The following is a 14,760-nucleotide window of genomic DNA, read 5'->3' as shown; positions in this document are numbered from 1 at the left end:
GGGGAAAAAAACAATATTTATAAAGTTATAAAAAGGTAAACACTGAATATTAACTAAACCAGAAATTGGGATATGGTTAAATTGCTAGAATTAGTGGAGGGGAAGAGTGTATATTGCAGAAGAAAAAGGATAGTTAAAAGAGCTGAAGATGGTTACTATGAAAAGAGAGCTGTGGAGCGGGGACTACAGTCATACTCTTTCCTGTGTAAGTTATATAAACAAATTACTTTCATAAAAAATAAAAATTAAATAAAAAAGCAAAAGGCTGAAAATAAATATGCCAAAACCCAAAATACTAACAGAAGTTGTCTGTAGGAAGTTAGTTTTTCATTTTTTCTATTCTCTTGTATTCTCACCTTTTCTGTGATAAGCATGTTATAAGGATGAAAAGGGAGAAAGACAGCAGGGCCCCATGTGTCACTGTATGTTTTACATTTTATATGATGTTTTTACTTCTTGCATCTCACTTAATCCTCATAACAACCTGTGAAGCAGATACTATAATCCTGAATTTTATCATGAAGAAAATAAGAAGTGATGAAACTTACACAAGGTCACTTATAACCACTGGCACTTTTTTTTCCTATACCACAAGAGGTATTGATAACTTAAACAGGAAGGAGAACTATGCAGATAGATGAGAGGAAAACAAGGATTAGTGTTAAGGTAAAATGCAGACTGTGTACCTGCATTGCCAGAGTGTAAAGAAAAAGTGTACCATCCTAAAAAAGCCCAGTGAAAGCCACTACAATTAGGACTGTAAAGGCCACTTACTGCAAACCTGTAACATTAGCCATTTATGTACACAATTTAAATGTAATTTACGTTCACAATTAACTGTCAATGTAATAAGGGTTTTCATATGTGGCTTATAGCACATAAATTCAAATAGGAAAGTAGATTCCTTTGCAAATCTATTCAGAGGAAGTTATGATGGAAGCAGGCCCCCTCGCTTAGTAATCTGGGTAATGGGCATAGTCAGTCTAGTGAGTATGTTACGAGTGATTCCTATGAAAGCAAAATAGACCTTTTTTAAAATATAAGCTCAAAGTTATAGCTATATAGCCTTGAAACTGTGGTTTTCTTATTACTTGCTTCTCAAGATAACAAATTAATCAAATCAAATATGAAATAAAATAAAATTATACACAAAAATATTTTATAAGCTTTATTTATCTTCCCTACCCAGAGAAATCTCTTTTTCTTTTAGAGTTAAGATGGAATGCTATCTCCTAGGTGTCAATTCATCTAAACTCTGAAGACAGAATGGATTACTTCCACCTCCACACTTTAACACTGCTGGAATCATATTTATCATGATGCATCATAAATAATTATTTATAGGTCTGTCTATCCTGCTAGATAATGAGTTTCAAGAGGGCCAAGGCTGTAGATTATTGCTGTTTTATCCTCAGTACCAAGTAAAAAGCCTGGCTACAAAACAAGTCCTCATAAAATTTGTTTGAATTAATATTGAGCTATCTAAAGAAGATAATTCACAAGTCCAATGAAAAGGAAAAACAGTAGGAAGACAGAGTCCATTAACTTTACTGTAGACCCTTTACTTTCTTATAGGCCCCATCACCATGGGCATGGTTTAATATGTAAGTCAAACGCTACTTTCACCATTAAGTTTCTCCTGATTTTTCCAGGTTAAAAATATCTGTTCCTTTCTCTGCACTTTCAAGCACTTTTTACCTCTCTCAAAGCCTCACTCGCTCTTATTTTTTTTTAATTTTTTGAAGGGACAATATCTCATCTTATTTATCCTTGAATACACCATGTCCACCCACCACTGGCCTGGCACACCACACCCACTCGATGACTGCTGGTTACTTAACAATTTATTAGACTTGAAAATACTTGAAAGATTACAGACAGTTTGTATCATTTCTATTCCTTGACTTTTTCTGTAACCAAGACAGAGGCCAGAGTGGTCTTAGGAACCTTTAGTCTTTCTGATGAGTCCTTCTATTGTCTCCCACTGCTCCTTGGTGACCTAACACAAAAAGAAAAAGTCAATTTAATGTGGTTCTTGCATATTTTTAAAGCTTAGTATCTTAGCTGCTCATATTATATTATATACCCAAAATGGCATTACCTTACTCAGACTGTTGAATTCCCCTGAAATAAGTACTTCCTCTCCACCATCAAATCTAATGACCTGAAAAAAAATATTAAAAACTTCTGAAACTAACTCCTGTTAAAAACTTTCATAACCATTAACCATTTTCCCATCCTAACTGGATGGAATACCTCCTTGGCACCTTCCATCAAAGCCCAAATTTTAAAGACAAAATTGATGATTAAACCTAAATTGACTTACTCTCTTTAGAATCCTCTTTCCATCATCTTCACAATTTCAAACTGTACCCAGTCTTAAAGATCATCTTAAAGGCATGTCTAACCAGAGCAATTTGTACTTAATAAAATTAATTTATCAATGAATACATTTCATAAGCTAAACAGTATATATTAATAATTTTTATATTATTTACAGCTAAATATTTTAAATCATATTTACATTCAATATTGTCAAGACCAGCTCCACAATATGCCTCCCCACCCTAAATCCACCTCCCAAAAGTCAAGAGAAACAAGAATGCTTACTGCTCCATTAATCCAAGAAGCATAATCACTACAAAGGAAAGCAGCAAGATTTGCAAGTTCTTCCACAGTTCCTAGCCGACCACAGGGAATTCTGTTGATCATGTCTTTCTCAAATGCTCCAGTTGGGTCAAGACGGCTAAAGGCACCCTTAGAAATTAAGAAAACAGTTCAGTTGCATTTTTTTTAATGTAACCTCTTTCCTATTTAAGACACAAATTTGCATAAAATAGAATGTTACTATGGTAGCCTATTCATACCTTAGGCCTTGTAAGCAACAGAGAACTTTGCCAAATTCTTCCACATTCACTTTAGCTCCAAACAGGTCATTTTACCTAATATTGACCTTAAAAAATCACTAGAAAATGCAACCTTTTCACCTTAGTTTCTTCATTTGTGAAATGAGAATTTGTCTTAACTACCTCACAAAATTGTTGCAATGTATGAGACATGAGAAAATCTACAGCCATGCGCTGTACAATGACGTTTTGGTCAACGACAGACTGCATTCCCAACAGTTGTCCCACAAGATTAGTACCATGGAGCCCAGTGCGTAGTAGGGTATTCCATCTAGGTTTGTGTAAGTACTGCAGGGGAAGAAGAAATTTTCCTCTACCCTTCTAGGTTCTTCTATCTGGTCTAAGAATTAAATTGATATGAGACAGATTAACAAGAGAAAAACAAACAAAAGTTTAATAACATGTACACATGGGAGACACCCAGGAAAACCAAGTAACTTGCCAAAATAGCTGAAGCCCTCACCTTAAATACCATCCTCAGCTAAAGACAAAAGAAGACATTGGCATTGTGGAGAGTCAGGGACTTCAAAGGGAAGGAGGGCAATTCACAGGTAGGTGAAAAGGAGCAAATATTTGGAAAACAAGTGTTTGGCGATACAGATCAGAAGATCATAGAGAGGAGCCCAACAAACAGGCTTTTCTAGGTTCTTCCCTGACTACCACCTAATTCATGCTATGCTAAGGTGATAGCTCGCTCCCTGAGATCAGCCTTTTTATCTGAATTCTTTTAGGCAGTCATGGGGGAGGTAACAAGAAAAACTTTCTAAGTCTGTTGTTTCTTAAAAAATAATCAGCCTAAAATAATCCTCAGGTTAAAGAGACACATTTTAGGGTGGCAAATTTTGTTCCCCTTCAGTACACTCGATGACGTTTGCACAAGGACGAAGTCGCCTCCTGACACGTTTCTCAGAACGTATCACTTCACTAAGCGACAGGTGACGGTGTACAAAAGTACTCTGAAATATGGACAAGCTTGTTTGTGGTGGAGGTAGGGGTGCTACTGTCATTGACTTGGTAAACACAGAAAAATGACTCAAGTAGGAAGTATGTAACAGGAAATTCCTCTTCTCCCTTCTTCTCAAAATAATAGGAAAGGAAGAAAACAAATATGTAGGAATATTAAATTCAAGTAGATCCCAGAGAGAGAAAAACCATAACTAAATCTGCCAAACAATTCCTGTCTTCTGTTAATGATGTGAAGGAGCAGACAAGACGAAGTATGTATGTGCACTGCTTAATAAAAACGACTGTATTTTTCTACACTACTGCCTGGCAGTCTAGGTGCCAGTTTTCTTCAATAACACAGGTATGAGACAGAGCAGCACTCGCTCCGTTGAGCCCTGCAGCTCTCCCCGGGCAGGGAGGAAGCAGCAGAGACAAGGGAGCAACTGCCTCCAATCCTGGTTCCACGAGTGCTCGCTGGGGAGTTTCTGTACTGCGATCTTCTCTCAGTCCCTGTAAACCATATGCCTGTTATATAGCTTATCTAGTTTTTATATGTCTACTACTAGACTATAAGCTCCTTGACGGCAAGCACTTTGTCACAAATGTTTTGTACCTTTCTCAGTACTTCTGCACACAGTAGGCACTCAGTAAATACATGCTAAACAAATAAATAACATGAGGGTGATTTTTCCTTGATATTAACATCCTAGAAAGAAGCTTCTGTGACTAGAGACTCCTTTCCAGATAGTGCTCAGCATAGCACCATCCGGAATCATGTGTTTTAATATATGCTTTTGAGTTATTTTTCCATTAATTTTATTACACTCTTTATTATTGCAGTGTCAATCAAATAAGATATTCAATCAAGTTTCACACACTAAGGTAGCGTTTCTTTCCATTTTCCTCTCTTTAAATTGATAAATAAACTAATACAGCCATTTTCATGTTAATATTTAAAACCCAAGAACTACCTACGACCCAAACGCTCCTTAGCATTATTTTCCAATGTGTTTATACAACTGAAACAAGTTATCAGACTTCACCTGGGCCTTCAAAACTACATCTCTATTGGGATTGTGAATTCTTGCTTTACACAAAACCAAAAAGAAGTATGCAAGTGAAGTTATTTCGGGTAATGTGAGAGAAGAGAGAACCTGTGGACCTTGTGGGCAACATCTATAACAGCATTAGGGATAATTATGAGTTGCATGGAGTATCTGTAAGGATTATTGATTATAAGTGAAATGCATGCCATCAGAAGGATTTTTAATGAGAGGGACGTGGGAGTTAGATGACATGCATAATTGAGCATTTGAAAGGGAAAAGGCACAGATATGAGTCAAAGAAAATGCTACCTATAGCAACACCAAGCCTGTATGATAAATTTTTAGAGCATCTCTTAAACTAAAAATATAGTTATATTTCCATGATTTTAAAAAAAGGATGTCAATCGAAGTAAGAATCTTTAAAATATGGTAAAAACTAAGAAATATAAGACAATAACAGATCATTGAAGCAAATGGGACAAAATAAAAAAACTGATGGCATAAAAGATCCCAGAAGATTTAGACACCGAATTAGAGCTTGTCAAGAAGTTGTGAAGTTGCGCATTCCTGCCCACCTCCTTACTTCTTCTGTTGGCTAATGGAAGAACCCTCTCCCCACGACCAGGGCTCCAAACTGAGGCGTCCCTGGAAAGTCCTGCACAACAATCAGAATATATCTATCACTGTTTCGTGCCTTAATCATTCACAAGGTGATCACAAGCAAACTAAAACTTACTTTGGTTTTTATAGGCCCCGGTTGAATCACGTTGAATCGCATTCCATATTTACTCCATTCAGCTGCAAGAGACCTAAAAATTAAAATAAACAACACAGATGCTAAAATATTATACTACATGTTAAAAATAACAACCAAGACTCACTGCATGCTTACTCCATGCCAGAGACTACAATCCAACAAGTAGGTACTATTATTATTCCCCATGTTACAGACAAGGAAACTGAGTCACAGAGAGGTTAAATGATTTGCTCTGGGTCATATGGCTAGTGAGTCAATCCTAAGTGGTCCAGCTCCAGAATTTGTGCCCTTAATCACTCTGCTACACTATCCTCCATTTACCTTTCAGTGTCCTTAATCACTATGGGATTCACATTTTACATTCACATCTCATCATTCACATTTTAGAACCAAATCCAATATCAATATATATTTTTAGAGTAGGTTTCATTACTTAGCATAAAAAAGTGAGAGACTCATGCCCCTCCCCGACGTTTTCTGGAGTTCAATCGCGTATTTATGAAGTTCAATATAACTTTATTTACAGTACATTGGATTACAATTTTGCAACATCACAAGTGGTCTAATCAGTAAGAGATGGATTACATAGAGAGTTAAAACATGAACCACATCCATGTTTAACTAGATTTTAATAGAATTGTTGAACTGAGCTCGAGAGGAAATAGGAACCTAACAAAATCTTACCAAATGCCCTAAAGGAAAATATGACACTAATAGCAAACATGGAAACTTGAAGCAACTTGTTTTAAAAGCCTACTTGACAGATAGGTGTAACTTTTACTATCTAAACTTATTTTAGGAATTTATATTTGTGTGTATATATACCTAATCTAGTATTAAAAATGACTTAACAGTAACTTAAAAAAATACATATCACACAAATGAGGAAGAAGGGGGAGGGGGAGAAAGGGAGAAAGAGAGAAAGAGAGAAAGAGAGGAAAAAAAAAGAAACAAGGTTAAGGAAATATAAAGGAGCCAAGAATGAAGCCAATACCTAAATGTATTGCGACATTTCATATAATTACAATAAGCAGTCCAAAAATTTGTATCTACTCTTTCCATGACAGTATGCAAAAAAGGTAAGCCTAATCAGTTATACAACGCGCAGTGCCCGTAAGGAAAAAAGCAAGCTAATTTCTCAGAAGAAGCACAATTGATTCTGATAAAAAAATCAGAAAAAATTTCTTCCAAGAAGACTTATAAAAGCAAAATTATGTAATATAATAATGTCCTTAAGATACTGTATCCTTGCAATAGATACAAAGGGATAAGTTTAATGTGATATCCATTAACATGGCTGACAGCATCACTTCAAAGGCCAATTCAGTAAAACCAATTCTATAGGATAGGGGGCACGTGCTCCAAGCAGTCTGTAAATCTGACTTAATCCACAAGTGCATTTTAGAGAAATGGGTGGGCTGCATCTCTTTCAGGCAAATCAGACATAAAAATTGCCTCTTTGAGTGATGCTTTTGGCAGAGTACATGACCACACCTACCCTGGGCACGTATTTGTAGTGCACCTACTCCATACTGCTAGGTGAGTAGTAACTTTGAGTCTTATCAGAAGTACTGAGCTGAACAGAGTATATAGTAGCATCCTCTGAAAAACTGAGCAATCTATTAAGGAAACCTACCTAGAGGAAAAGCCATCCTATCTCTGCTCAGAGGTGTGCCAGATAAACGTGTTCCAGTGCTAGCTCTCATTAAACTAGCTTACATTCTGAAGAACTATTGCAACATGATAAGGAATCCGCCTCATCGGCTCACTGGGCATGTTAAGATGCTGAACACAATACATTCCATGTATGTTAGCCATCATTGTTGCTCTATCAACAGATGTTTACTGTGTACTTACTAGGTGTCAAGACTCCATAAGTGTTGTTTACCTTCAAATAAAGAAAGGTAGTCCTTGCTCTCAAGAGCAGTCCCTCTCTCTTGAAAGGTCAGTTTAGCTGTATAACGAACTAGTTACTGTACTGGGAGTTCTGTAATGTGTGTCACGGCTGCTTAAAGGAAGAAGTACCTAAGTCTACTGGAAGTGAGAGGGAAGGCTTCCTTGAACAGGTGATATTTCAGTTGACACTTGAAGAAGCATTAGGGCTTTATTGTGGGAGGCAAGGGGAAAGGAGAAGAGGATGGAAAATAATAGAGGGTAAGAAAGAGAAAGAAGACAGCCCAGGCATATGGGCCAGTATGAGCAAAGGACACAGGCACAAACAACACGCAGTATCTGGGGACCTACAGGGCCTTATCCGGTACAACTGTTTACTATCAAGTATGAGAAGAGAGCTGATGGGGACTCAGGCTGGAGAGGAAGGTACATTTATTGAACATCTACTATGTACAATACATTATGCAGTAATACAAAAAAAAAAGTAGCACAAAACCATAGTCCATAAAGGACATGAAATTGAAACCTTTAACAAGATACAAAGGTCCCAACAAAACAAGTATTATATTGAACAAATGGGGCCAAAATACTCAAGTTCCAATCCCTTATTTCCAATACCATTTGACCTTAAAAAAAGGTAATTATCTCTATTCAGACTAAGACTCAACTTCTGAGTAGAGTAATATTAATCTTTTTATCTCAAACAAATGTGTATTACTGATTTAAATGTTAAAAAGTACTTTGCAACTACTGGAAAAAGAGAATAATTATGCAGTTTAGCAAGCAACGAACACCAGCTATGGACCAGATCCCACTAAGCAGTGAGTATACAAAGATACATAAGCTTTGGTCCCTTTCCTCACAGAACTCACATTCTAGTGAGAAAGTCAGATAGCTTTAATGACACGTTAAAAAGCAGTCTATCATACCCCTACTATATATTGGTACACGACCTTCATTTTAGACTCTATAACACAGGATGGCATTTATTTATTAGTGTATGAGTCTTCTCACTAGACTAGAATAAACCAAGTTTTAAGGGCACACAGAGTAGACAATGATTAATTCTGTTCTAGACAAATGAGAGAAAATATCCCAGAGGAGGTGATATGACAAGAGGCTTGAAAGCAGGCAAAATATCACAGCAATTTCCAACAGCAGCATAACCCGGCCATAGAGATATGAAAATGTATGGCACCTTTAAGGAAATGTGGAACAGTCCAAGGGCAGCGAGAGACAGGAGTAATGGTATAAGAACATAGGCTCAGGCGAGGAGGAGGGCTCTCCTGCTTCTCTCACTGTCCTCTCCCTGGTCCCTAGCACAATAAATATTTATCAAATAAATCAATGAATAAACAGACGTCAGGGACAAGTCTGTTTAGAATGCCATACTGAATTTCGGTTTTTATTCCAAAGAGTAATGAAAAAATGATCTACGATTTTCAGCTAGGGAGTATTATAAAGATCCGTATTTTTAGAAAGATGATTCTGGTGGGAAGGTGATTAAAAAATAAAGAGGGAAGAGACTGGTAGCAGAGAAACACATTATAGAGTTATTACAGTAAGCCACAACGAGAACCTACATTACAACAAAGACAGTGGAAAAGGCCAATGGGGAACAGATTCAAAAAGCAATCGTGCTGCTGAGAAAAGGCCACGAGACCTGGCAAGTGGTCGCTGGTCTACGCTTGCCCTATTAATCTTGTACAGTAGGTATAATAAAAGGATGAAGGTGTGTTTAAGAGAGGTCAGGGGTGGCACTAGTCAAGATGCACGGGAGAGAAGAAAAGGCTATAGTCTTGTGCTGTCTAACGTGGTAGCCACGAGCCACACGTGGCTATTTAATTTTAATTTTAAAGTAATTAAAATTCAATAATAGTTAGTTTCTCAGTCACGGTAGCCACAATTCAAGGGTTCACTGGCCACATGTGGCTATTGGATAATGCAGATTTATAGAACATTTCCATCACTGCAGAAACTTCTATTGGACAGTGTTGCTATAGACAAATAGGACTTATCCAGGAGACAGAATGTCTGTCTCCAGGTGAATCCAAATTAATCTCTGTTCTACTTTTCTCTGGATGGAGACCAGAATGCAGGAATTTAGGTCCATGAGTTACGAAAGTACATTACTCACCTTTGGCGACAAGATTAACACGGTAGTACTCACTTGTGCATAGCTTCCACTCCTGCTTTGGCAGAAGCACTTGGTACTACAAAACCTGACCCAGTCTCAGCATAGATAGTTGTAATAGCAAGAAATGCTGCTCCTAAAATTTTAAAAGGATATAGTAATTAACAGCACAGCTAAATCAATTCACATCAGGAAAACATGATTTATAAGAATGGGATCTGATTCAAGAGGGTATAACAAAAAGTGAACCATTTTTTAAAACTTCAGTAGCCCTAAATTAATGAAAGTAATCTAATAAAATTGCTGCAACTTGTTAGTAATGTTACTGCCATTCAAGATGGCCCAGCCTGTGCTTACTTGGGATCCTACACCAGGTGAGTCAACACCAAAGCCCAAATCTCAGACGCATGGCCCCCTAACACCCTGCACCACAGCTGGACAGGATTCCCATTAACCAAGCACCCACTTAACTAAGAATACATCAGAATCAAAACTAAATCAGCAGGGACTTCTGCTTCAGCCATGATGGACAAGCCTTCCTCCTGCAAACATCAAGAAAACTGCATAAGACACATGATACAACTATTTTTAGATACTATACAGCTGGCAGGGAAGGACAGCCATCCTTGAGGGAAAAAACAAATGAAATGAGCCCTAAGAGTACCCTAGATTTTTGCCTAAAGGTACTATACGTCTACTATACTATGTACTATATACATACACGTACTACATACTGTAGCATATATTATACACTATACACATATACTAATAGACTATGGCACAGAAGGAGGAATCCAAGCACAAACGCCATTCTCACCAAGTTGAGGAGACAGAGATCAGAGTTTGGGGAGGCTGAGGAAGTTGCAATTTGTGAGGAGAGGTCCCCCAAGGAGGAAAGTATGCAGAGAGACAGCTCCATAAATCTGCACAGGATCTCCTTGAGTATTAGCCAAACACCAAGTGTGCGTGTTTAGGGTGAAATTCCACGAGGCCAGACAAAGAACAACTGCCAGGGAGCCGGAAGCCAAACAACTCCCAGAGGCCACACGGAGCTGGGCGACAACGTGACTTTTCAGCAGCTTTGCTGAACATCCAGGGCTTTCAGCGGAGACTTCAAAAAGGCCACGCCTCAGGAGGAGGCTTACATTAACCCAAAAGTAAAGGCTACTCTAGATTCGCCCACTTAAAGTTTAAAAATGAACACTGAAATGAGTTGATCCACAAGTAACTTAACTGTTTGCCAAAATAAAAGTCAACACAGTTCAAGGGAAAATTAAAATACACACATGCGTGCACACACACACACACACAGTCAACAACATAACATTCAGGGCATGCAGTCAAAAATTACTACACATAAAAAGAAACAAAAACAGGAGAAAAATCAGTTAACAGTCTCAGAAATGATAAAGAAGATAGAATTGGCAGACAAAGACCTTTAAAATGATAGTATAAATATGCTGAAAGATTTCAAGGAAAATGAGTAAAATGAGAAAAGTGAAAAATACGAAAGTAGAACCAAATAGAATTTCTAAAGCTAAAACATACAACATCCGAAATGAAAAATTAAATGCGTGAGCTTAGTTGCAGAAGATGCATGTCTTAAAGACACAGCAACATCAACCATCCAAAACAAAGGACAGAGGGGGGAAACAGTTGAGGAAAAACAGAAGGACAGAGCCGCAGTGAGCTGTGGAACAAATATGTAGCGTGCTAACACATGTATAATCGGTTCCCAGAAGGAAGGGGCAGAAAAGTCACTTGGAGAAATAAAGATTGAAAATTTTCCATATTTGATAAAAACTATAATCTATAGATTCAGGGAGCTAAACAAATCCCAAGCAGGATAAATACAAAGAAAATTTCATATCATAATGACATATTATAATCAATCACTCAAAACCAGTGATAAAGAGAAATCTTAATAGTGATCAGAGAAAAAAATAAACAACATAAATACGGGAACAAAGATAAAAATATTCACTGACACCGTCAGAAACAATGTTAGCTAGAGAACAATGGAATGGTATCTTTAAGGTGCTGAAAGAAAAAAAAAATCTGCCAACCCTGCATCCTGTACACAGTGGAAATATCCTTCAAAAACGAAGGTGGTATTTTTTGACAAACAAAAGCTGAAAGAATCCACTGCTAGGAGACCTGCACTACAAGAAGTACTGAAGAAAGTTCTTCAGGCAAAATGAAAATGATACTTAATAGAAACTGAGACCTTCAGATGGAATGATGGATGTCAAAAATGGCAAATGTGTCAGTAAATACATAACATTTTTTCTTATTTTCTGAATTTCTTTTGAAAATAATTGACTATACAAAGCTATACTAAAAAGTGACACCAAATGTATGTAATCAGTAGTGCCTGGGACATAGTAGTTTCTCAATCAATTGACCGAATGAATGCAAGTTTAAAATAATAATCTTTAGCTCCTGAGAAACCAGTGATTCTTCTACTTCTCATTTAGCCATAACACTGAATAAGATAATACTGTAAATTTAATATTTGCAAAAGGATCAAAATATATATTTTATAAAATAGTACAGACTTTAACAAATTTAAAAGACTACAAGTTTGAAGGACTACAATAAAGAATAGTCAGATATTTTTTTTTCTCCTCATATATTTAGTTTCTCTTTCCCTCTGCATTTTCCAGAGCAGAAACAAAACTCAGCACATCCTGGACAACATAGGAGTGGAAGAGGGGGCAGGAGTACCATTTTGAGGATACGAGAAATAAGAATGGTTGTTAGTCCTTATGGTAACTCCTTTTATATATCAAACTCAGCCTTTCAGATCTCTGAAAATTATGTTGCTTCCAAAATCACTCTGTGAAAGACAGGGCTGTAGACCATTAGTGTACACCATTACAGCACAGACAACGGATGCTAACTGCATCATTCTCACAGCAAAATTATAAAAATGACTTTAAAAACTGACAATTACTTATACAAACCAAAAGCTCCAATGGAAAGTGCTCTATCTTTTGATCAGATTTGACAGAAATGTTTATCGAAGAGTGAGAGAGGAGGAGTTAAGCCATTATTATATAATTCAGGTACAGAAAATGAAAGATATTACCTTCTTCTCTTTCTCTAAGTTTTATTTTCTCAGCCTAGAAACTTGGGGTAGCCCACTGCTTATAATGAGATACTGCTGTTTTTAATTCTCCCTGAGTGTAAAAAGAAGGTAAAAATTTGAAATGGCACTGTTCCCACAGGATGACTGCTGCACAGTGAAACAAGACAGCTGGAGTTCAAAGCATGCGCAGTGGTGCTAAAAGTTCAAAGTAAACAATTCCTAGAGTCCCAAGGTTAGTCACAGATAGATTTTTCTTTTTGTAGGAAGGCCAAGTATTTAAATTAGAATAATTGTTTAACCTAGAGAGGAGGTTTGGAAATGGCAAATTTCTAACATCCCAGGGCAGACAACAGAAATGAATGTATGTTATTTAGTGAGGTCAAGTAAATGGAGAAAGGCAGCAAGGGATGAAATAAATATTATGCTAGTTCATCCTTTCTTATTTCAAAATGGGAAAAAATAGTAACAAAGAAATACTAAAAATCACTGTCTATTAAAAATGATAAAATATGTGTAAGATTATGTTCCAATTTCAAAAGAAGACTCAAAATTTCTAAAAGCTGGTTTCAATCCAAATTATGAAAATTAAAATAATAAACACTTTTAGTTCCAATGACCAACAGAGGTGGAATAGTGTAAAGACACCCGGGCTCAAATACTGACTCCACTATTTACTAGCTGCGTAGCTGTGGGACCTTGACCAAGTCACTTCCTGCTCTAGGCCCTAGATTTATCATCTGCAAAACAGGAAAACAGAGAGTGTATAGAAAATGTCATTAAAGTCTAAAGATTACTTATTAACTAACTGTTGCTGTTGATTCTACCTAGTACTCTTTTACCTTCATGCAAAAAGCCCCATTTTGAAACTGATAATATCTAGCTTTTTAACCACATCTATAACTTCAACTGATGTTATCTCTGGCTGCCTAGTACTCTGGCACTTTCACTGAAATCTGACTCTTGGTCTTAAACCTACAAAAACATCTGTATCCACATCTCAAACCCAACTTCTCCCATCATCCTGGTAGATTTCAACGCCCACGTGGACAAAGTCCATAGATCTTACAGCTCCACGATCTCATCCCCAACAACTTCACTGTCACCCAGTTGAGCACAACCTGAGCTCTGTCATCACTCCACATCACCGAATACACTGCCTCACCCTCGATGCTGTCCCTCCAGTGCTCTCACCCCTCATGCTACCTGTGCTCTTTGAGATCTCACTATAAATTCTGGGTGCTTTATCTCCCCTATTCTTGAGGCTTATTATTCCCCCCTAGACTAACATGTCTATTTACAGCCTAGACTACTACATGAATTAATCACTCAATTCATAGCCACCATATTCTCTCAAGATATCCACCCTGCAACCCCTCAATTCCAGAATGGCCTTTTCCAGTCTTACATAGAGGGAATTTTAATACTGTTACAAACTGTGGGTGAACGCCATCAGAAAGATGCATCCACAATTTCACCAGGGCACTCAATATCATTCATCAACTCTTTCAATATCCAGAGTAAGCCTCTCCACCTGTGTTTCTGATTCACAGCTCCTGAGACTAGAACATTTCTTCATTGGTTCATCTCTTCTTTCTCCTTCAACGCTTCTCTTCATTGGGCTCTCCCAGCAGTCATTAATCATGCTTCAATCTCCACTCTGAAAATATCTCTTCTTAAGATCTTTCAGTTTAACTTTACCCATCTCCAGAGGGTAAAGTCCACATCCCTCCACCTCTTCTCTTGCCTCTCCAGGCATTATACACCACATATAAGCAACACTGAATTCCTTGTACTTCCTAAACACACAATTGAGCTATTGTTTGCAGCTTTAACTCTTCTACTATTATTGCCAGCAATTAATCTTACTAACAATCACAGAAAGAAGAGAAAACTCTGCACTTCTCTTTTTGATGAGGCCACAGAGGACCCTGGCTCTCAGCCGCTTTTTGATAAGAGCCCAGATTGAATTTAAATCTAAAAATCATCAA

General features: G+C 37.3%; 1 protein-coding gene across 1 annotated transcript in view; it reads right to left on the bottom strand.

Annotated features, from left to right (window-relative positions):
• Window positions 1-1,155: 1,155 nt before the first annotated feature.
• DECR1 (2,4-dienoyl-CoA reductase 1) overlaps window positions 1,156-14,760 on the bottom strand; it is a 51,430-nt gene continuing 37,825 nt past the window's right edge. The window contains exons 6-10 of the mRNA XM_058564559.1: window positions 9,718-9,817; window positions 5,634-5,706; window positions 2,611-2,757; window positions 2,102-2,164; window positions 1,156-1,999 (exon numbers count right to left, since the gene is read on the bottom strand). Coding sequence (XP_058420542.1) covers window positions 1,940-1,999; window positions 2,102-2,164; window positions 2,611-2,757; window positions 5,634-5,706; window positions 9,718-9,817 — 443 coding nt within the window. The 3' untranslated portion in view covers window positions 1,156-1,939. The remainder of the gene's footprint in view (window positions 2,000-2,101; window positions 2,165-2,610; window positions 2,758-5,633; window positions 5,707-9,717; window positions 9,818-14,760) is intronic.

This window comes from Diceros bicornis, chromosome 21 (assembly GCF_020826845.1).
Source record: "Diceros bicornis minor isolate mBicDic1 chromosome 21, mDicBic1.mat.cur, whole genome shotgun sequence".
Taxonomy (NCBI): Eukaryota; Metazoa; Chordata; class Mammalia; order Perissodactyla; family Rhinocerotidae; genus Diceros; species Diceros bicornis.
This window is presented reverse-complemented; position numbering and strand designations above follow the sequence as displayed.